We start from the raw sequence: 21,322 nt of genomic DNA on the forward strand, positions 1-21,322 counted from the left end.
TGGGAATCAAAATCTGCTACTTCTGTACACAATCTTCAGGACCTAGGAGACATGCCACCTGTAAGACACCAGACTTCAACCACAGTGAGCAAAACCTACAGAGCAAAGAGTTTCTCCTTTATATGAAGATGCTTCCTCTAACCAATCAGAAAGTCACCACAAACACAAGGAGACAGATTACATTTATGCCAGTTCAAAACTATTCAGGGCCGAGTCTTCAGCCAGACTGAAGACCCTAGGTGTCAGTCATCAGAGGGGCTCGTCTCACGGAGTTGACACACCAGGCGTAGAGTGTACATCAGACAGAGGGACGCTCTCCGTGCTTCATGGATCACGTCTCTATGCTGCACAAGACTGATCAACACGAGGAGGGAAGAATCCAGACCAGGAGAAAGAAAAGGCCAACAGCCAACGATGCTCCACAAGCCATGGGGGCCAGCCTGGTCAGCCCGTTCAGCTTATACTCTCAACTGGGACATGTTTTCTCTGTTTTATTTCTTTCGCTGTTTTTAAACAAAATTCTCTTACTGGTCCACAAGAATAATAGAAATGGAAACTGTCTCTTAGCCACTCAGTATTAAAATAATACTAATCAAATATATGTGTAAAGCAAACACTTGTGAAGCGAATTTTAACAGATGAAGATTCCTTTCTCAAGTTTGAGGCTGCAAAGCACTCTATAGTTACAGTTCATATTTCATTTGCTCAATCGTGTTTGACTCTTTGCCACCCGATGGACTGCAGCATGTCAGGCCTCCCTGTCCATCACCAACTCCTGGAGATTACTCAAACTCATGTCCACTGAGTTGGTGATGCCATCCAAACATCTCATCCTCTGTCGTCCCCTTCTTCTCCCGCCTTCAATCTTTCCCAGCATCAGGGTCTTTTCAAATGAGTCAGCTCTTTGCATCAAGTGGCCAAAGTATTGGAGTTTCAGCTTCAGCATTAGTTCTTCCAATGACCACCCAGGACTGATCTCCTTTAGGATGGACTGGTTAGATCTTGCAGTCCAAGGGACTCGGAAGAATTTTCTCCAACACCACACTTCAAAAGCATCAATTCTCGGCGCTCAACTTTTTTTATGCCAAATCTCACATCCATACATGACTACTGGGAAAACTATAGCTTTGACTAGACAGACCTTTGCTGGCAAAGTAATGTCTCTGCTTTTTAATACGCTGTCTAGGTTGGTCATACAGAGAAGGCAATGGCAACCCACTCCAGTACTCTTGCCTGGAAAATCCCATGGGCAGAGGAACCTGGAAGGCTGCAGTCCACGGGCTTGCTGAGGGTCGCACACAACTGAGCCACTTCACTTTCACTTTTCACTTTCATGCACTGGAGAAGGAAATGGCAACCCACTCCAGTGTTCTTGCCTGGAGAATCCCAGGGACGGAGGAGCCTGGTGGGCTGCCGTCTACAGGTTAACACACAGTCGGACACGACTGAAGCGACTCAGCAGCAGCAGCAGCAGGTTGGCCATAACTTTTCTTCCGAGGAACAAGCGTCTTTTAATTTCATGGCTGCAGTCACCATCTGCACTGATGTTGGAGCCCCAAAAATAAAGTTTCCATTGTTTCCTCATCTATTTGCCATGAAGTCATGGGACCAGATGCCATGATTTTAGTTTTCTGAATGCTGAGCTTTAAGCCAAATTTTTCACTCTCCTCTTTCACTTTCATCAAGAGCCTCTTTAGTTCTTCTGTGCTTTTGGCCATAAAGGTGGTGTCATCTGCATATCTGAGGTTATTGCTATTTCTCCCGGCAATCTTGATTCCAGCTTGCGCTTCTTCCAGCCCAGCATTTCTCATGATGTACTCTGCATAGAAGTTAAATAAGCAGGATGACAAAATACAGCCTTGGTGTACTGATTTTCCTATTTGGAACCAGTCTGTTGTTCCATGTCCAGTTCTAACTGTTGCTTCTTGACCTGCATACAGATTTCTCAGGAGGCAGGTTAGGTGGTACGGTATTCCCATCTCTTGAAGAATTTTCCACAGTTGGTTGCAGTCCACACAGTCAAAGGCTTTGGCAAAGTCAATAAAGCAGAAGTAGATGTTTTTCTGGAACTCTCTCGCTTTTTTGATGATCCAGCGGATGTTGGCAATTTGATCTCTGGTTCCTCTGCCTTTTCTAAATCCAGCTTGAATATCTGGAAGTTCACAGTTCACATACTGTTGAAGCCTGGCTTGAAGAATTTTGAGCATGACTTCACTAGCGTGTGAGATGAGTGCAATTGTGCAGTAGTTTGAGCATTCTTTGGCATTGCCTTTCTTTGGGATTGGAATGAAAACTGACCTTTTCCAGTCTTGTGGCCACTGCTGAGTTTTCTGAATTTGCTGGCATATTGAGTACAGCACTTTCACAGCATCATTCTGTAGGATTTGAAATAGCTCAACTGGAATTCCATCACCTCCACTAGCTTTGTTCATAGCGATGCTTCCTAAGGCCCACTTGACTTCACATTCCAGGATGTCTGGCTCTAGGTGAGTGATCACACCATCATGATTATCTGGGTCGTGAAGATCTTTTTTGTATAGTTCTGTGTATTCTTGCCACCTCTTCTTAATATCTTCTGCTTCTGTTAGGTCCATACCATTTCTGTCCTTTATTGTGCCCATCTTTGCATGAAATGCTCCCTTGGTATCTCTAATTTTCTTGAAGAGATCTCTAGTCTTTCCCATTCTGTTATTTTCCTCTATTTCTTTGGACTGATCACTGAGGAAGGCTTTCTTATCTCTTCTTACTATTCTTTGGAACTCTGCATTCAAATGGTTCTATCATTCCTTCTCTCCTTTGCCAAAGTACTCTGCTTAGAACCAAAATACACACACCACCTGCTGGTCAAAATGGGTAGTACAGAATTTTATAGTCAGGGCTGCCTGGAAACCACACGTGAACTAAGTAAGTAACTTTACAATCTTAATTTTTACATTCTTAATACGTATTGTAGAAGTAAAGCAGATGAATAGGACTGATGGAAGCAAGATGAAAATGCCTTATTTTCCCTGCTTCAGTCTTCAAATTTCTTGCTTCTAATTCCAAAACTAAAGTTAACAGGACAGAGTGAAAACTATAGGTACAGATTAAAAAGTTAAAAATGAAATAAACTTACTGCACAGAAAATGAAATCATAAACAAAACAAAGTGAATACCGATGGAATCAGAGAAAATACTGGCAAATGATGAAACCAACAAGAGCTTAAACTCTAACATATAGACTGCTCATGTAACTCAATAACAAAACAAACACCAATTGAAAAATGGGGAGGACTAAATAGACATTAATCCAAAGAAGACATACAGATGGCCAAGAGGCACATGAGAAGATGCTCAACATCACTAAATATTTAGCGAAATGCAAATCAATATTACGAGGTTACCACCTGGCACCAGGCATAATGGCCATCATCAAAAAGTCTACAAATAATAAAAGCTGGAGAGGGTGTGGAGAAAACGAAACCCTCCTACACTGTTGGTGGGAATGTAAACTGGTGCAGCCACTATGGAGAACAGTAGGAAGTTGCCTCAAAAAACTAAAAATAGAGCTACCACCTAATCTAACAATACCACTCCTGGGCATAACATCCAGATAAGCACTCCAACCGCTATGTTCATAGCAGTGCTATTCACGATGGCCAAGACACGGAAACTACGTAAGTGTCCATGGACAGAGACCAACAGATAAAGAAGGTGTGGTCTATGTATACAGTGGAATATTACTCAGCCTGAAAAGGAATGAAATAATGCCATCTGCAGCAACATGGAGGGAGCTAGAGATGACCAGTGAAGTCAGTCAGGAAGAGAAAGGCTAATGCCATATGATATCACTTGTATGCAGGATCTAAAATATGACACAAAGTTGCCTGAGAAACAAAAGCAGAGCCATAGACACAGAGTCACAGACATGATCCCAGACTCCAAACCTTTCCCTCCCTCTGGGTGCGAGGGAGGGAAAGGTTAGGAGTCTGGGATTAGCAGAGGTGAGCTATCTTACACAGAGAGGATAAACAACATAGGACTGGGGACTATATTCAACGTCTGTGATGAACCGTAAGGGAAAGAATATGAGAGAGAATAGATGCACGTGTACCACTGAGTCACTCTGCTGTAGAGCAGGAATTAACCTGACCTTGCAAATCAATCAGACGTCAGTTTTAAACACTGCACCTACCTTCGTGTAGAGGGCCCTGAAGCGCTCGGTGGCGCGGTCCAGCCGGCCCTGCACTTCTCTGTGGGCGGCAGAGGTGTCCACCTGGTCCCGGTCAGCCCGGCCGCCTCCCTCTCTGCCGCTGCACGACTTGGCTGCCTCCAGTACCCTGTTGCCAGCGATGGTGATGTACCTCAAGTCCCCCTTGTGCGAAATGACGTCTTCCGAGAAGCTCTTCTGCCGCTTCAGCTTGGCCGTCAGCCCGCTGAGGTCGTCCGCGCCGGCCTCCAGGTTCTGCAGGTCCTGCTCTGCCTGCTGCAGCCACTGCTCAAACTCGCCGCAGTCGGCGTCGAACTTGTGCAGCTCCTCCTGCAGGGAGCGCGTCCGGCGCACCGCCGTCTCCGACGCGGCCAGCGCGCTTTCGAAGTGAGCCTTCAGCTCCGTCACGTTCCTCTGCAGCTTCTCCTTCTCCTCCGGGCACAGGTGGTGGCCCTGCGTCTCCAGCAAGGCCTGGGCCGCCTGCGTGGCTGCGAGGACCGCCTGGTGCTGGGCCGCGAGCTCCGCGTGCTGCGCCTGCGCGAGAGCGGCGGGGTCAGGGCGCGGGGTGTGCGCGCGCGGAACGCTCACCCGCGCCTCCCGCCACGCCGCCCCCGCCTCTCCTCCACTGATGAGCTTCCCCACAGGAGGTGCACGCTCACCTCATCTTAGGATTTCCAGTCTTCTCTGGAAAGGACTTAGGCAAGCACACAGAACAAGTACCGTTTTGAGAAGTTTGGGGAGGAACGGCACAAATTACTCTTCCAACTTAAGCACCCACCACCTGCTCTAGGTCGGCTGGTCCCTTCCTCACGAGCCCCCTAAAGGGACGGGGAGCATCTTCACCTGATTATTGATCAAGGAAGTATGATGTTTGCTTACGAAATGATCTTGAAAAAAATACTTAATAGGAAAAAAGAATCTATAATTTGAAAGCATCAAAGAAAAAAACCATGAAGATAAGCAGTACAAGAACAATACACATTTGGAGAAGCTCAAGAGAAGTCAGAGGAGCATGTACAATATAGGAGCATCTTGGAGCTGCTCCTGGGCTGGTGGAGGCCCGGTTTCCGAAGTGGAAAGAGGACAATACCCCACAGTCACAGATACGCTGAAAGGACCACAGGAAGCCACGCGGGAAGAACACTGCCCGCAGAGCCTGGCACACCCAGGGATCCAAGTCCACCCTGGAGGCGGCGCACAAAGCAGGTCACAGGTGAGGGGCAGGTGGGTCACAGGTGTGCACAGATACCTGCCCTGGGCCCTCAGGGCAGCTGCGCAGGCCTCAGGAAGCCAGGAGCCCTTCCTCTCCAGCCATAACCAGATTCTTCCATCCACCCCATCATGCCATTAAAAATGTGGTAAAAAGCATAATGGAAAAGACGCAACTGTATAAACACAAGTGTATACATACGTATAACTAGATCACTTTGCTGTACCATAGAAACTAACACAACACTGTAAATCAACTATACTTCAATTTTTAAAATGTGTAATAATCCTTTGGGGCCATTTCTGCATTTCTTGTGATGACTTACTTGAAGCCAGACGTCTGATCCCAACCATTTCCAAACCCCCTCTGGGACCTGACTGTCCCCCCCAACCAGGCACCTGGCCTCCACCTCTACCCACCCCCACCCGCGGGTGCGCTGAGACCCCTTTCTCCAGCTGCTCTCCTGTCTGGCTCCAGCTCAACCCCCAAATACTTGCCTGGCAACCCCCATCTCCCCTAAGTCTTGCCACAAATCTCCCTCTCCTGTGTGGCCCTTCTCTGATGATCCTATTAACCCTGAAAGAGGGCCCCAACCCCACACTCACCCACCCATACCAAACTCAACTCAGTAGGAAGTCGGCCTCCCAGCACCCACAGAATGCAGATGGTTACTGCCTGCCCAGTCATCCTCAGCCCCACAGGCAAGCAACAGGATGGAATTCATTCTGCTCATGACTGACAAAAGAGCTGGCACCCAGGGGCTGAGAAAAGATCACGCCAGCCATCAAATGAACAGGGCCGAGGAGCTGTGGGGCAGCTCGTCCTGAAAAGTCTGATCCCAGACATCAGCAGAGAACAGGCTCACCAGTCCTGGTCCCCACCCTGCCTGTAACAACACCTGCCGCATGGCAGACATATGCAAGGACTTCTCTCTCAGTGACTTTTCTCCCACAAGTGATGTCTTCCACACGTGAGTTATAGTCACAGGACGCCTCCGTCTGGTAGGTTGGACAGGTGTAATCATACCTGTAGGTCACCCGGTCCGTCCTTCCCTCTGACAGATGAGGGGAGACAGGCTGCAGGTGGGGAAGCACCGAGCCCAAGACGCGTGGCACAGACAGAGAGCTGGCCCCAGAGCCCTGTGCTCCCGAGCCTCTGGGCCATCTCTCCGCTCTGCCAGGAGAGCGGGAATTTCTGAAGTTCCTCAGGTTCCCATCTTCTCAGCAGTAAAACGTGCAGAAGGGCAAACATTGTACTGTGGCCAAAAACAAGGGTTTCCTGAGCAGCACCTGTGTGTCTGGTCCACCCTGGTATCTTTCACTCCTTGGGTAGAGTTCCTAACCTTTCCTGACTCCTCTGTAACTGACTCACAAGGTTCCTTTAGGAAATCGTTACATTTTTCATTTTAAGAGGCAATTACAGTCAGGTTTTGAAATAACCTCTTGAAATTGTGATGTAATGAACACCCCCACTCTTCTTCTGGTTTACTTTCTAATTCCTGTAACAGCAAAGCTTCTCAGAGAGCACTCTGTTCCCAAGACGCCAAAGACAAAGGCTCAGAGGCAAACAGCAGAACCACAAACGTTTCTGAAACCCACCAGAAGCCAAACAAACACTCTCTAAAAACAGCTTTCAAACGCCCCCTTGGCTCCTGGAACAGCATTCACATCAGCTCTGACTTCCTTCACGCAGTGAGCTTTCACTCCTCTCCTCCACAGCACCTTCACCAAAACAGCCAAGCTGAGGTCTGCAGAGGACGCGCATGAACGCAAGAGGACACAGCAGGCACACACTGGAATTCAGCAGAGGGCCTCACAGCCTAGGCTTAAACCCAAACTCCATCCCTCGCTAGCATCGTGACCTGGCCGAGCCAGCTCATCCTGTAAGTTGCTTTTCCCATCTGTTGCTGTTCAGTTGCTAAGTTGTGTCCAACTCTTTCGCAACCCCACGGACTACAGAAGCCAGGTTACTGTGTCCGTGGGATTTCCCAAGCATTCCCAAGTATTCCAGGAATACTGGAGTGGGTTGCCATTTCCTTCTCCAGGGGATTGTCCCGATCCAGGGATCAAACCCAGGTCTCCTGCACTGGCAGGTGGATTCTTTACCACTAAGCCACCAGGGAAGCCTTCCCCATCTGTAAAATGAGAAGAGTAATAATATTAACAATAATAAGCTCATCACCACTATAATTATATTCTCATTTTACAGAGTGGTGGAGAGGACGAAAGGGACAAAGGGATGAGTCAAGCTGGGAAGAGCTCTGAAGCTTGCCTGGACCACTGTCGCTGCTCTATGAATGCTAGCTATTATTTTTATTGCTGTTAATTCCTTACAACTCTGCTTTACAGAGAAGAACCCCACATCTAATGAGGTAGTTCTCATTGCTTTTGACTTGTTTACAATTCTCAGCACAACTTATTCTGACATAATGATGAGCCTAGAAAAAAAGGACTTTACTCTCAAGGGTCCCTGAACTTTGAAGGGACAACTCTGGTGCTAAGTTCTTCCTAGCTTTATAGACCCCAAAACAGACTCTAACAATATCCTGTTTGAAACAATGCACCTTCATCTTCTGGTACTGCTGGTTCAGGTTCTCCTCGGTGGTGCCGACATGCCCGTCAACATCCGTGTCCAACAGGTTACCATTAAATTCGTCCTCTTCTCCCATCGTCGACTTGCTATCACCCTCTTGAAAGTGCGTCCCGTTCTGCTCAATGATCTGTTTCGGCTCCATCGCTGCCCGTCCTGAGTCTCTGTCGACATTTGCCAACCAGTCCAAGAGGTTTTCGATTTTGGTTTTGCTCTCTTCCAGCTGCTTCGCAGCCACAACCTGGGCAGGAAAGGTCACAATAGGTAACCTTGAACATGGGCTGAGGCATGGGTATTTAGACATTCCGAAAGCAAATAGTAAGATCACTAAAAAATCAGAGTGGGGAAACTAGACCCATGCTGAAAACTCAACATGATGAAATTAAGTCTTACAGCAACCGGTAGTTACTCTGAAGTTTCCACTGTTCTTAAAATACATTCCAAAATTATAACTGATGAGACCTCACACATCTCACAAGTAGAAAGTTCCACAATCCCACTTAGATTTTTTTTTTTAAAGTCCAACAAAGCCTACACACTACTATATGTAAAAGAAATTAAGCTACAAGAAGGGAATCCCCCGGCAGTCCAGAGGTTAGGACTCGATACCTTCACTGCCGAGGACACAGGTTTGATGTGCGAGCTGCGAGGCCCAAAAAAAAGCTACAAGGATATATGGTCCAGCACAGGGAATACAGCCAATACTATATAATCACTACATATTGAATATAACCTTTAAAAGCTGTGATCCACTATGTTGTACATCTGTAACTTCTAAAATATTGCACATCAACTTTGATAAAAAAAAAAAAATTCTGAGTTCAGCAAGGCCAATTCTTCAAATCTGGTCAATTGCACACATGAAAAGCCAGAATTCTCGTCTCTGTGCTAATCATCGCTTTGACCTCCTGACAGCAGGTAACACATAAAGGCCCCGGAGAGCCTCGTCACTCTCAACGAAGCCGCAGGAGCGGGCACCACACGTCTGAATAAGGACCTTTTCCGTTTCCTCTCGGATCGCTGTCGTCACGACCTTGTCCAGCTCTTTCTGTGACCGTTCCGCCTTTACGGTCAGCTGCTCACACTTCAGCTTAGCTTCGTTCAGTTTCTGTTCAAGCACAGCCTTCTCTTCTCGCGACAGCTTTGCACCACTCTCTTTTAAGAAATTCTCTGTGTTTTTCACTATTTCTGCCAATGCCTGCGCACTTCCTTGCATATCTTTCTGTAATTCCTTTTAACACAGAAGAAAAAAAAATTTAGTAAATTAGTAAACCTATTTAATTCTTTCAAAACCATCATTCTGAAAGTGGGGGTAGGTGTGGGCAGAGGAGAACACATACAAGGCATACAGGTTGAAAAAGCATATTCAATACCATGTTCATCTGAATGGTTTTATTTAAATCATAATATTTAATGCAATTTGAAACCTCAAAGAACATTAAAGAAAGGTATAAGATTTGCATGGTTAATAAATGGATGTGGTTTGTAAAACACTGAAAACAAATATTTAGTATATAATCTTTACAAATTTGTACACATCAGATTTGTTTACATTATGTGAGTACATAATAAAAGTTTTTAAATACATGTTAATATTATCAATTGTTTATAAACATTAATTCTTTAACATCTATCTACTGCTCAGAATAAAAACAAATAATTCCCTAAATTATGAGCTAAGTGGTTCCTAAGATAATTTCCAAATAAAGACAATTTTTCCTTCTAAATGTCAGAGTTCTATAAAATATAATGTTTGCTTCTTTGCCCTGGCTGCTAGGAAGCTCAGAGTAAGATCTCTCAACTAATATAGCTTTCCTCTCATTAGATTTCTCTATGTAATTCTTCCTCCTTTTTTCACCCATTATAATTTCATTCTCTACACTGGGAGGGATTGGGGGCAGGAGGAGAAGGGGACAATGGAGGATGAGATGGCTGGACGGCATCACTGACTCGATGGACGTGAGTTTGAGTGAACTCCGGGAGTTGGTGATGGACAGGGAGGCCTGGTGTGCTGCGATTCATGGGGTCGCAAAGAGTCGGACACGACTGAGGGACTGAACTGAACTGAAATTGTACTATGTTTAAGTCCTCATGTTATTTTCCTTAAATTATGATTTAAGGCTCCCCAAATTTTTCTGGCAAGTATCTGAATTGAAAGAGATAGTGTTTAGTTGTCCCAGCATCACCAAGTGAAGAGGCTTTCTCTCCTTGTATATTCTTGCCTCCTTCGTCATAACTAATTGACTGTAAGTGTGTGCGTCTCTTTCGAGACTCTATTCTGTCCCATTGATTTGTGTCTGTTTTGTGCCAACGCCATCTCGTTTTATGGCAATAGCTTTGCAGGACAGTTTGAAATCCAGAAGCAAGATAACTCTAGCTTTGTTCTTTTTCAAGATTGCTTTAGCTATTCAAGGTCTTTTGTAGTTCCAAATAAACTTTCGGATTATTTGCTGTAGTTCTGTGAAAAATGTCATGGGTACTCTGATAGGGATCACACCGAATCTATAGATTTCTTTGGGTGGTATGGACAATGTTTACAATGTTAATTCTTCCAATCTATGAATACTATGTATAGAATACATAAAATATAAAAATATATTGTACAGCACAGGGAATATAGCCAACATATTAATTTTAAATGGAGTGTAATCTGTTAAATGTTGAGTCACTGTGTTCTGCGTCTGAAGCTAATATACTACTGTAATCAACTATACTTTAAAATAAATAAATAAATATATATATTTTAAAAAGAGATGCTTTTCACTGAGCCACTACTATACGGCATTAACTGCTGGTCCCCTGACATACAATATTTAACTCTGACAGTAACGCAGCAGTGGAAGTGTGAGCAACCAAGTCAGCGAGGCTCTGAGAGCTTGAGTTCCAAATCTGATAACATAGAGTCTGGGAGCAGAACCAGGAACGATCTCACAGCGAAGAGAATGTTCCTTCTCCTGACACCAAAATAAACCTTTCTTTATCTGTTACTATTGCTTGTTCCTTGAAGGAAAAGAAAAAAAATCTCAGAGAACAATGAAAGGAAAAAAATGAACCTAAGAAAGACCAAGAACCCAAACTCATGGACGTGTCTCCTGATTTGTGAGTGACTGGTCTTCAGTGGATCCAGATTCTAACTCATCATACAAGGTTTTCTCCCACCTATCAAACTTCCTATATATATATGTCTCCTCCATTCAACATCTCACCAAAACAGAGTCAAGAAAATTCCCTGGCTTGCTGGAGTTTGAAAAACAACTTTTAGTATAAAGTTTCAAGTTCAGATCTAGGGGTGCCTTGGGTGCACCCTGCCTCTGAAAAGGTAAAGGGATGACCACTTTCCAGTAGCCCCAACTGCTTTCCAAATACCAGTAATCCAACTCAACATGGACTTGACCCACGAATGCAAAGCTAGATTCTACCTCTTGCTTGGACTGGTACTTCTTTAACTCAGCCGTGCCATCTCCAATCACGAAGGCTTCCTGGTGACCGATGAGGCGGTTTTCAGTTTGGGTGAGAAGGTCGCAAATGCCCTGCAGTTTCTCTTTGTACTCCTGCTGACGCTCGGCCACCAGCTGAAGGAAGGAAAACCACAGCTTCGTGAACTGGTCCCTAGCTCACCGCCGTCATAGCTGTTTACCACAACACATTTTGCAAGTTTCGTCTACATAAGCGTCCCTACGTATGCTGTAAACACGATAGCAGTGGGGTGCACACTGAGCAAGTGACACAGAACACGAGAGCGTGGCTCATGCACGGGGGGGAAGGCCACGCTTCGATGACACCGCTCAACAGAACACTGGCCACACATATGTGTAAGAGGTGGAGCTTCCGACCGACGGGAAGAAACATCCCATTTTCTGAAGCTCTTGAAACCTGCGACACACACAATTAATTCTGCAAAAGGATATCAAAACAGAAGTTAGTTGTGATCAGCCTGTGAGCATATATTCGTTATGTGTAGACAGGACATCATGCTGGAGACCACGCTTGTGCTTCCAGAGGAGACCGAAGCAGCTTTGCACGAGGGCTTGTGCCTTTATCACTGGAGCCAATTCTGTCCCCACCTCTACGCACTGCTCCTACTGAATGGACCACCCCAAACAATCCATCACACCATCCTGAGAGATTAATCAAGCCAGCGCTTGCATCTTTCGTCTTCCTATTAAATTCACTCTACCCGTTCACAGCCATGGGTCAGGCTGACTAGGAGCCTGACACATGCCGGGCAAGGTCCTAAGAGTTTCAATTTTCTTCCACTGATGCCTACGATACTATTGGGTAAGCACTGCTACAGTCTCCAATCTCCCAGTGAGAAAACCGGTTCAGTGACTGGCCCTGGGTCCCCACAATGGGTGAGTGCTGTAAACAGGGAGCAAGCTCAGGCAGCCTGGCTCCAGAGCCCAGTCCCATCTTGCTGGGCCACCCTTAACCTTCGCTCTCCATATGTTCATCAATTTATCCCTGGACATTTCTCAGTGCATACACATTTCTTCCTCCTAGGGAAAAAAAATTACAACTCTCCCCTAAAAGCAGTAGTCTGAGGGAGTCATGAAAATTAAAAGCCTTCTTAGGACCAAAAATACCTTTATATATTGTGGAATTGCTACATCATACCCTGTCCATTCACTGCCATTCCAGAAAACCCTTCCTATCTTTTCCTACCCACAGCCCCTGGGGTCTACATTACAGGTTTCGCACTGAAGCATAAAGCCAAGAATTTTGACTCCACAAATAAAGGCAGACCTTCTGAAGATCGAGATCTTGTTCTAGCTGTAACTGAGCCTCTAAATGTTCCACCTGGGCAGTTACTGAGTCCTGCATGTCAAGGAAACCCTTCTGAGTTGTGTTTAAGAGCCTTAATAGCTGTCTGCTTTGGGTGGGAGACAGATCTTGGGCGTGTTCAGAGATGAAGAACTGCACGTCAAAGGCGGCGGTCTCCAGCTGCGTCTTGGTGTGTCCGAGGTCTTTTAACACATTCTGTGAACAAAGTAGCACTAGTTACGAACAGCAAGTTAAGCCATAATAGAAAGTTTCTATCAACAGTAACACTTATTACAAAATACGGGGGCTTCCCAGGTGGTGCTGCTGCTGCTAAGTCGCTTCAGTTGTGTCCAACTCTGTGCGACCCCATAGACGGCAGCCCACCAGGTTCCCCCATTCCTGGGATTCTCCAGGCAAGAACACTGGAATGGGTTGCCATTTCCTTCTCCAATGCATGAAAAATGAAAAGTGAAAGTGAAGTCGCTCGGTCATGTCTGACCCTCAGCAACCTCATGGACTGCTTCCAGGCTCCTCCATCCATGGGATTTTCCAGGCAAGAGTACTAGAGTGGGGTGCCATTGCCTTCTCCGTAGGTGGCGCTAGTGGTAAAGAATCCGGCTGCCAATGCGAGACATATGAGACTTGGGTTCAATCCCTGGGTCTGGAAGATTCCCTGGAGGAGAGAATGGGAACCCACTCCAGTATTCTTGCCTGGAGAATCCCATGGACAAAGGAGCCTGCCAGAGAAGTCCATGGGATCTCAAACAGCTGGACACAACTGAGTGACTAACACACACACACACACTTTATCTTACTGATTTTGATACTTGCCTTGAGAAACTCCAAGCTTTGTTTTATGAGTTCAGCATCTCTAACTGTCATGATCTCCACATCCTTCACAGATTTGCTCGTCTCCAATATCCAACGTGAGAATGACTGAAGTTTCTGCAGAAACTCTTCATGGGAAACGGCTAGTTTAGACTAGAAAATAAAAATTTCACGTTCATTTTTATCTTTCCCCACATTTTAAATTCCTACAAATAATGATCCTGTGTTAAGGGCTTAACAAATTAAGAACAAATATTTCATCTTATGACTAAATTTTCAAACCCTCAATTTTCTCCCAAAGGCTAGATCTGACTTAGCGCGAGACACACCGGTACCTACCACCTCGGAATCGATCGCCAGCGTGATGTGGTTCATTCTTTCTGAAGACGCGGCCTGGAGGGATGAGAGGGCCGTCTGCAGGCTCTGGAGGCTCACACTCAGGTCCTCGAGGGGTCCCCTGGGGAAGTCACCCGGCACAGACTTTACAAATTCCTCCGCCAGGGTCATGTCTTTTCTTAAAATCACACCAATTGGAGCCAATCCCAATTCAAATGTCTGCAGAAAAAAATACGTATCTCGTATCTATTTAGTGAGAAACACAAGTATAACTAACACTCAAAATAGACAAGTACTTTTCTTAATTTTCCAAATTAACATTAGCTGACCACCCTCCATAACCATCAGCAGATGACTCTTACCTCCAACTGTTTCAGCTGGTCTCTCAAAGCTTCTAGACTGCCATCCTGGGAGTCCTGGCTGCCGAAGGGGGGCTTCATGTCTTGAAGCAAAGCCAAATACTCGCACATCTTTGATCTGTGCTGTAAACACTGCTGTAGCTCCTTGGAAAACTGAAGATAAACGTGGACATTTCATTCAATCGGCTCTGTGCAGATTTTTCAAGCAAATAAAATATATGTGATTATTCCCAAATGCTCCACGCAGCTACTTGCTTATAAAATGGAAAGTCCACTTACTCGCTCCGTCGAGCTGTCTCCAGAAGCCAAGTCTTCTGACTCTGAAATACATTCCAAACGGCCTGGGGACGCAGCACACAGCTCCTTCAGCCTCCCATCTCTTGACAAAGCTGGTGCACAGACAGGAGAGTTTTCTGGGCCACTCTCTTTCACACTTTGTAAATTTAGGGAACAGGGGTTTCCTCCCTTGCTGTTGAATTCTTCAAGAATGTGTGGCTCCTCATCCGGCACCTCAGGAGCTGTAGGTGATTTCTGATTCAAGTCTCTACGCTGTCCTCCCTTCTCCGAATATCCATCAGGAAGCAGCTTGCAGAATACATCTTCAAGCTGCAGAGGAAGAAGTTCAGATGTCCCACCCTTTTCCTCAAGATCACACTGCATCTGAGTTAATTCTTTAATCAGTTCAAAAGCTCCTATAACTTTCTGGCTATACTGATTTTGCTTAAGTATATCGAGGAGCAATTCAGACTTGAGGTTTGCAGTGCAGAGCGGATCCTCTCTGTTCTCTGCTTTTAATTCTGGTGAGTTTTTGGTGCGGGAAATGCCACAGCCACTGGTGTTAGAGTCGCTGGGCACACTAAATGTTTCATCCACCAACTGTGATGAGCTAACTCTTTTCATTAAGGTCTGAATTAGAGTGTTAGCATCTGCACAGGCTGAAGGTTTTCCAAGCTCTTGAGGAGTCACACGACCTTCTTTCAAATTACCTTTTAAGGTGTCTGTGAAATCCTCTACCAGGACCTGAGATAGTTCAGCGACCTGCACCTCGCTGCCCTGGGCTCCTGGAGATGGGGCTGGTTCTTGCCCTTTCTGCTGCTCAATCACCTCTTTCTCGCTGTTAATTTCTAAGGATGAGCAGTCAGTGCTTAAACCCTTACTGGAGTTATTTCTTCCTCCATCTGCACAGAGGTCTGACTGCACAAAATCCATGTGTTTTCCAAGGCCTTCCGCATTTCCAAGAGGGAAGCCTGAAGGCATGCTTTCATCTCCTGCTGGTGTGAACTTGGGGATTCCTGATCTGCTTTCTTCAGCAACAAGGTCTTTCTGTTGGCCCATCTCCTTTGCAGGTGAGTCTTCTTGGGCAAGAGCTGCCTGCTCATCTGCACTATTAACTCCTAACTGTAAATGCTCTTTCCTGTGAGGGGAAACGACTGGAATACAGCTTGGGGTATCTTCACCTGGTTTCAGTACACCCTTTGCTTTCACATCTTTAGCACAATGCTTTAAGTAAGTAAACAGATCAAGCTCATCTCCAGGCCCATCGGTGAGTGGATCTGTCTCAATCCTTGTAAACTCTTCGGACAAGGTCCTGTCTGAAGTCGTGCCATCACTGATCACTTGGAAAACTGATGAGTCAAATATTTCTTCCAGATTCTCAAACTGAACGGGACTTCTACTAACTGCTGTTGGTAGGTTCTGTGGTTCATCTTTAAGAGCTACTGTTGTGTTTTTAGGGCTTCCTTCCTGACTGCGTTCTTCACTGTGTGTGGTTTGTGGGACTGGAAACAGACTATTAGCTAAATCAAGACTCTCCCTTGTACTTTTACTGGGCAAAAGTTTAGGATATCTGTTATCTTCTAAGGGACCTTCTATGAGAACTTCTTTACCTGCACACAGTTTAGGAACTGTTGCTTCATCTTCTATTTGTATATTGCTTTTGTCAGCTCTCCTTTTAATTAGATCCCTTCCACTGCCTGGAGGATCATTATCAGCTACAGACATTGTGAATGACAAATGGCTCTCCTCTGCAGGTTTTCCTGTTAAACTGGGCTCAGAACAAATGATTCTATCAGAAGAGGAGTCACCACGAAGTGTCACATTCTCACAATACGGATTTCCACCTTTCACAGAGTCAGCAGATCCCGGCTGAATCAGCTCAAGCCCTGTGTTCTTTAGGTGGCCCTCGAGTTCAGAGGCTGAACTGGCACTAGTATTAGGTAAGGCACCAACAGGGCTAAAGGTGTCTTCTGATTCGGTGTCTTTCATGATAGGCAGTAATTCATCCTGAAGGACCATCTCATGATTCAACAGATCTCCTATGCTTTTTCCAACAACCTCATCTGGATCTTCCAGAAAGCGGTTTATTTCAGGACCTAAGCTACTTTTACTACTTGATTCTGGCCGTAAAACATTCACACACTGCTGTTTTTGTGAAGAATTATGATGGTGCTTTTGAGTCGGGAGAATCGTTTTATCGTTCCTTTGACTTGCACGGCTGTTTTCCATTTCAGGAGCAGCGGCAACACACCCAGGGACGACCACAGCCGCAGCAGCACCATGGCCCATGTGCTCCGCGCCCTCCCCTCCCGCGCAGTCTCCAGCATCAGCGCCACCATCATCATCCTGCTCCTTATGGCCAGACACAGAATCCTCGTAACTGTCTTTGCTTTGCACAGAATCTAAACAATCAGGAGCAGATTCAAATCCTTGTCCAGTCACACAGTCTTTTTCTCTCCCTTCCCAGCAGCCAGCGTCCTCAGATTCTACCGCCGTCCTGAAGTTCTCTTTTCCTCCCTCAGTTTCATAGTCAGTCAATGAGTCAGACTCATCATCTTCAAGGTCATCTGTGCTGTCCTTTTCTGATACACTTTCCATTAACGGTCCACTCACTTCATAGGACCCAAGTGAATTTAACTGGATTTCTTCACCAGAACCGAACTCTGCCTTCTCAGCACCTATGAGAAAATCCTGCAGAGACTGTGCTTCTCCCCTCACACCTAAGCTACCAGCCAGCCCTGCCTGGGTCCCCACGGCATGTTCATCCTCTTTAGAAACATCATAGAAAACCTCTCCAGGAGGAGCGGCCCAGTCGTCTTCCTCTGGCAGCGAGTCATAGTCCTCGGGCTGCAGACAATCGCAGTCGTCACCTTCAAGGAGCAGGGAATCGTGGTCGTCGTCTTCAGACAAGGGTGTGTCATGGAAGTCAGCGTCGCTGTCTGTGTCTGTGTCTGTGTCACCGTGCCGGTCGTCCAGCAGGGACGTTTCATAGTCGCCAGCACCGGCGCTGACAGTTCCTTCAAGAGATGGGGTATGGGTGGGAGCCAGGCCGACACAATGACCACCAGCCCTTGCAGTCGAGGCACCGGAGGACCCTTCCACCGTGGACTCACTTTGCTCATCTTCGGGTTCCTGCTGAGAAGTAGCAAGCGTGTTTCCATCTTCACCGCAAGTATCTGAACTAAATTCATCACTCTGACACTCTACCTGAGGATTACTAAAACCAACATTAAAAGATTTCTCTTCAGCCTGTTCTCCCTTTAAACTGATGTTAATAGCTGCAATTCCCAGAAACTGGTCTTGAAATTTTTCTCTTATCCTTTGACCTGATGACTCACTTTGGTCACTGAAGGGCAATGTAGAGGTTTCACATTTCTTTCCATTACTGTCTGTACCGTGTACATCGTGAAAACTTCCCTGCTCGGTCCTCAGTTTATCATGACTTAACAAGGCACTCAGCCTGGGGGAATAGTCAAAGAGAGTTGAATCCCTGCTAATATTATCTTCATTTTCTGTTTCATTTAAGTCATAGGCTCTACTAGTTTTTGATTTTATCATAGGATTTGTTATCAAATCACTTGCAAAGTTCTGAAGGTTTTTAGAATGATTACATTCATCTGCATGTTCCTCTGTTTCTAGCTGACTTTGATTTTCACCATTTTCAAGTCTATTTTCAGAGTCTTGTCTGGGCAGGCTAACATCAGCAAGTCCAAGCTGTGTAAAGTGTGATCTGGAACTGGGAACATACACACTGGGTGATTTCTTAACTTTGAGATCAGTTGCGATTACACCTGCCAGGTTTTCCGACAGCCAAAATTCACTCCTGATAACATTAGTTTCCAATTCCTGAAACTCTTCGTCTATGCTATTTTCAGGGGTTTCTTTATGTTCAGGTTCTCTCTGATGACATTTATCAAAACTACTTGGTGAAGCTGGACTTTCACCCATTTCTCTACTTGCAGTGTTATTCAGAGATACACTAGGGAGTCTTAAGACATCAAAACATTCTTCGATGGGTGTGTCCTTGTCAATTTCTGCACCACAGCCTTCCAGGAGCATCCCAACAGCCTCATTCAAGTCTCCATCATATAGCAAAAGCCTCTGCCCTGTGTTTGCATCCATATAGCTATTTATCATCAAATAAGAAAGGAACAATTTTTTAGTTTGTTCTGAGCTCTGAGTTGCCACTGGCTCTTCTCCATCAAAAGCATCCTCATCTAGCCTATAATCATGGATCATAGATGGTTGGAATTTACAAAAAGAGAGCCATCTTCTGGCATTTTTACAAGCTTCTAAATCTCCCAAGTTTGGCATTTTATCGGGCAGTGTTATACTTTTTAAAATCGATGCTGTGTGATTATCTATAATTCCGAGTTGCGTGGCAACCTCCAAATCAATGACTTGACAAGTTTCTGGGATGTAAAGAGCAGCGATTTTCTGCCTCCCTTCCAGGATCTTGGAGGCCAATTCGTTGGTGATCAACTCCTGCTGCAGAGAAGAGGATGTGGGGAAGATTTCCCCAGAGTGAGGCCAGATGAGGCCCACATAGCCTCGCTGAGCCTCAAGGACCAGAAGGGCACTGCTAGACGGGATCAGATTGCACTGGACTGCCTCGTCGACAGTCAGACGCTTGGCGGGGTTGCAGCGGATGATTCCTCCTGTCTCTACCTGGTAGGTGAGGATGCTGTTCGCAGTGTCTCTGTCCATCACCCCCTCTGCCACAGCTTCTTCGACAGTCAGCCTCTGACCAGACCTGGAATTGATCAGACCTCCTGAAAGCAGCTGGGCACCCAGTAACCTGAACATGGTCTCACGGTCTATGAGGCCTTCGTGTGCTGCCCTTAAAATGCTCACATTTCGGCCACATTTCAATGTTATTCTGCCTCCTTCCTGTGGCCTCACAGGCAGAAGCCGCATCCCTGAGTCTTCCTGCAAAACACTTCTTTGCATGATATCTATTAAAGACACCTTCTCAGAGGTGGAGGGGTCGATAAGGTCTTTGCACAGACTCTGCCTTTCCAGGATTTTAGAAAATAAGGCTGAGGAAACCAGGTGCTGCTGGAAAGCCTTCTGCAAGGTCAGCTGTTCTCCTGTGGCTGGAATAACCAGCGAGCCCGTGGAAAGCAGGATCTCGAGCACTCTGATGGCCATGGGCTCTGAGATGACACCTTCAGCCAGGGCATCCAGCACCGGAACCCTGGTGGATGACACAGCGGAGATAATCTCCTTCATTTCATCCAGTTCTTGGAGTTGGCTCAGAACTTGCTCATCGATAAGGCCGTGACTCTGGGCATCTTTGAGGTTAAAGCATGTTCTTAATTCTGGTGAAATGAGCCCAGAAATCATGAGCTGGGTCTCAAGCAACCGAATCCCCGTGTCATAATCAAGGAGGCCTCTCAGCACTGACTGAAAGACAGAAAGGACTTCCCCTGTGCTCTGATCGACGGTGCCCGCGATGACTTTATCCAGCTGAAAGGAAAGTGCAAAAGTCTCAGTGGCTGACACAGAGTGAGCAGAGCGTCAAGAAATTTAGTTTGCAGTTTTTTTTTTTTTTTTAATAAAAAAAGACACTTTAGCATAAAAATCCTCTACTTACCGAGGTGTGGCAAGGCTGTGAGTGTTAGGCAGCTCAAATGCACAAGTGATCTAAGTCAGTGATCTATCGAGAGCACAGGATGTGATAAAGCTTTGAAAACGACATGCATCTGTGAATTGAAAACTTCATATTGTGGACATCAACAGGTTAGTGAGGACATGAAAAAGATGAGGGTGAGGAGACAGGACACACACCTGAAAGGCAAACCATGCTCTCTGCAACCCAATAAGATTAGTCTCCTGACATGGGAGAGTTTCAAACCCCCATGCTATTGATGTTTACAGCATACGGACTTCTTCAGACAGCCAAAAACCCACAAGCCAGAAAAAATTGCTATGTACCCTCAAAACGCGACAAATAGTGTGCAAAGTACTCCAGGGAGTAAGAGAATTGAATATAAAAATAACTTTTTGAATTCTGAATATTGTGTTGAATATTGAGTATTGTCAAGTTTTGAAAGTTCAAGGATAGGCCAAATTGTAAGTAATTTTTCTTATATTTTGAAGATGCTAGAGGATCCTTACTAAGACATATGGCCCAATATTTCTCAAACAAATCTCCTGGCTATCTCTGAAAGGCAGACAAACCCCTTAATATTCCAGTGGCACCTTTAGAGATGACTCATAGACTATTTTATATCAGTACATTTATATATTAAAATACCTACTGTAGCAGCAGCAGAATGACTTTGAAAGAGAAGAGTTAGAAAAATGAATGATTCTTTTCTTTTACCATGCAAGGCAGAGATTAAGATGTCACAGAAACTGATGATAGCAGGTGAAAGGGTGCATTTAATAACCAACATGGAAATCTCCAAGTACTTACACAAACCCCACCCATGTTTCTTCCACATACACAACTCAAGATCATTTCTTTGTCATTGACATATATTTCTACAACCATGCAGTTAGACTGAGAGTCTTGAAACAGCCTCGCGTTCTAAATAAATAACATTACCTTCTCCTCTACCTTTATGTCTCCTAAGGTTTGTGACTGTTGCAGTTGCTTCAGAGATTCACTAAAGAATAAATTATAACTTTCTTGGAGAGTTTTCACTTGTTTTTCCAATTCATTTCTTTCTTCATCTGTCATTCTAAAATAACCAGAAAGTAGGAAATGAAGAATATAAGTCTGCAAGTGATAATTATGACATACTAGGTGCAACGATTTCATAAAGA

At 45.4% G+C, this 21,322-nt stretch overlaps 1 protein-coding gene across 1 annotated transcript in view; it reads right to left on the bottom strand.

Annotated features, from left to right (window-relative positions):
- The window catches only part of DST (dystonin), a 522,678-nt gene that overhangs the window by 134,739 nt on the left and 366,617 nt on the right, over positions 1-21,322 (bottom strand). The window contains exons 39-48 of the mRNA XM_052648315.1: positions 21,102-21,237; positions 14,552-20,017; positions 14,276-14,425; positions 13,917-14,132; positions 13,581-13,730; positions 12,732-12,965; positions 11,408-11,560; positions 8,986-9,219; positions 7,963-8,229; positions 4,175-4,723 (exon numbers count right to left, since the gene is read on the bottom strand). Coding sequence (XP_052504275.1) covers positions 4,175-4,723; positions 7,963-8,229; positions 8,986-9,219; positions 11,408-11,560; positions 12,732-12,965; positions 13,581-13,730; positions 13,917-14,132; positions 14,276-14,425; positions 14,552-20,017; positions 21,102-21,237 — 7,555 coding nt within the window. The remainder of the gene's footprint in view (positions 1-4,174; positions 4,724-7,962; positions 8,230-8,985; positions 9,220-11,407; positions 11,561-12,731; positions 12,966-13,580; positions 13,731-13,916; positions 14,133-14,275; positions 14,426-14,551; positions 20,018-21,101; positions 21,238-21,322) is intronic.

The sequence above is a fragment of the Budorcas taxicolor genome, chromosome 11 (genome assembly GCF_023091745.1).
Source record: "Budorcas taxicolor isolate Tak-1 chromosome 11, Takin1.1, whole genome shotgun sequence".
In the NCBI taxonomy this organism is placed as follows: Eukaryota; Metazoa; Chordata; class Mammalia; order Artiodactyla; family Bovidae; genus Budorcas; species Budorcas taxicolor.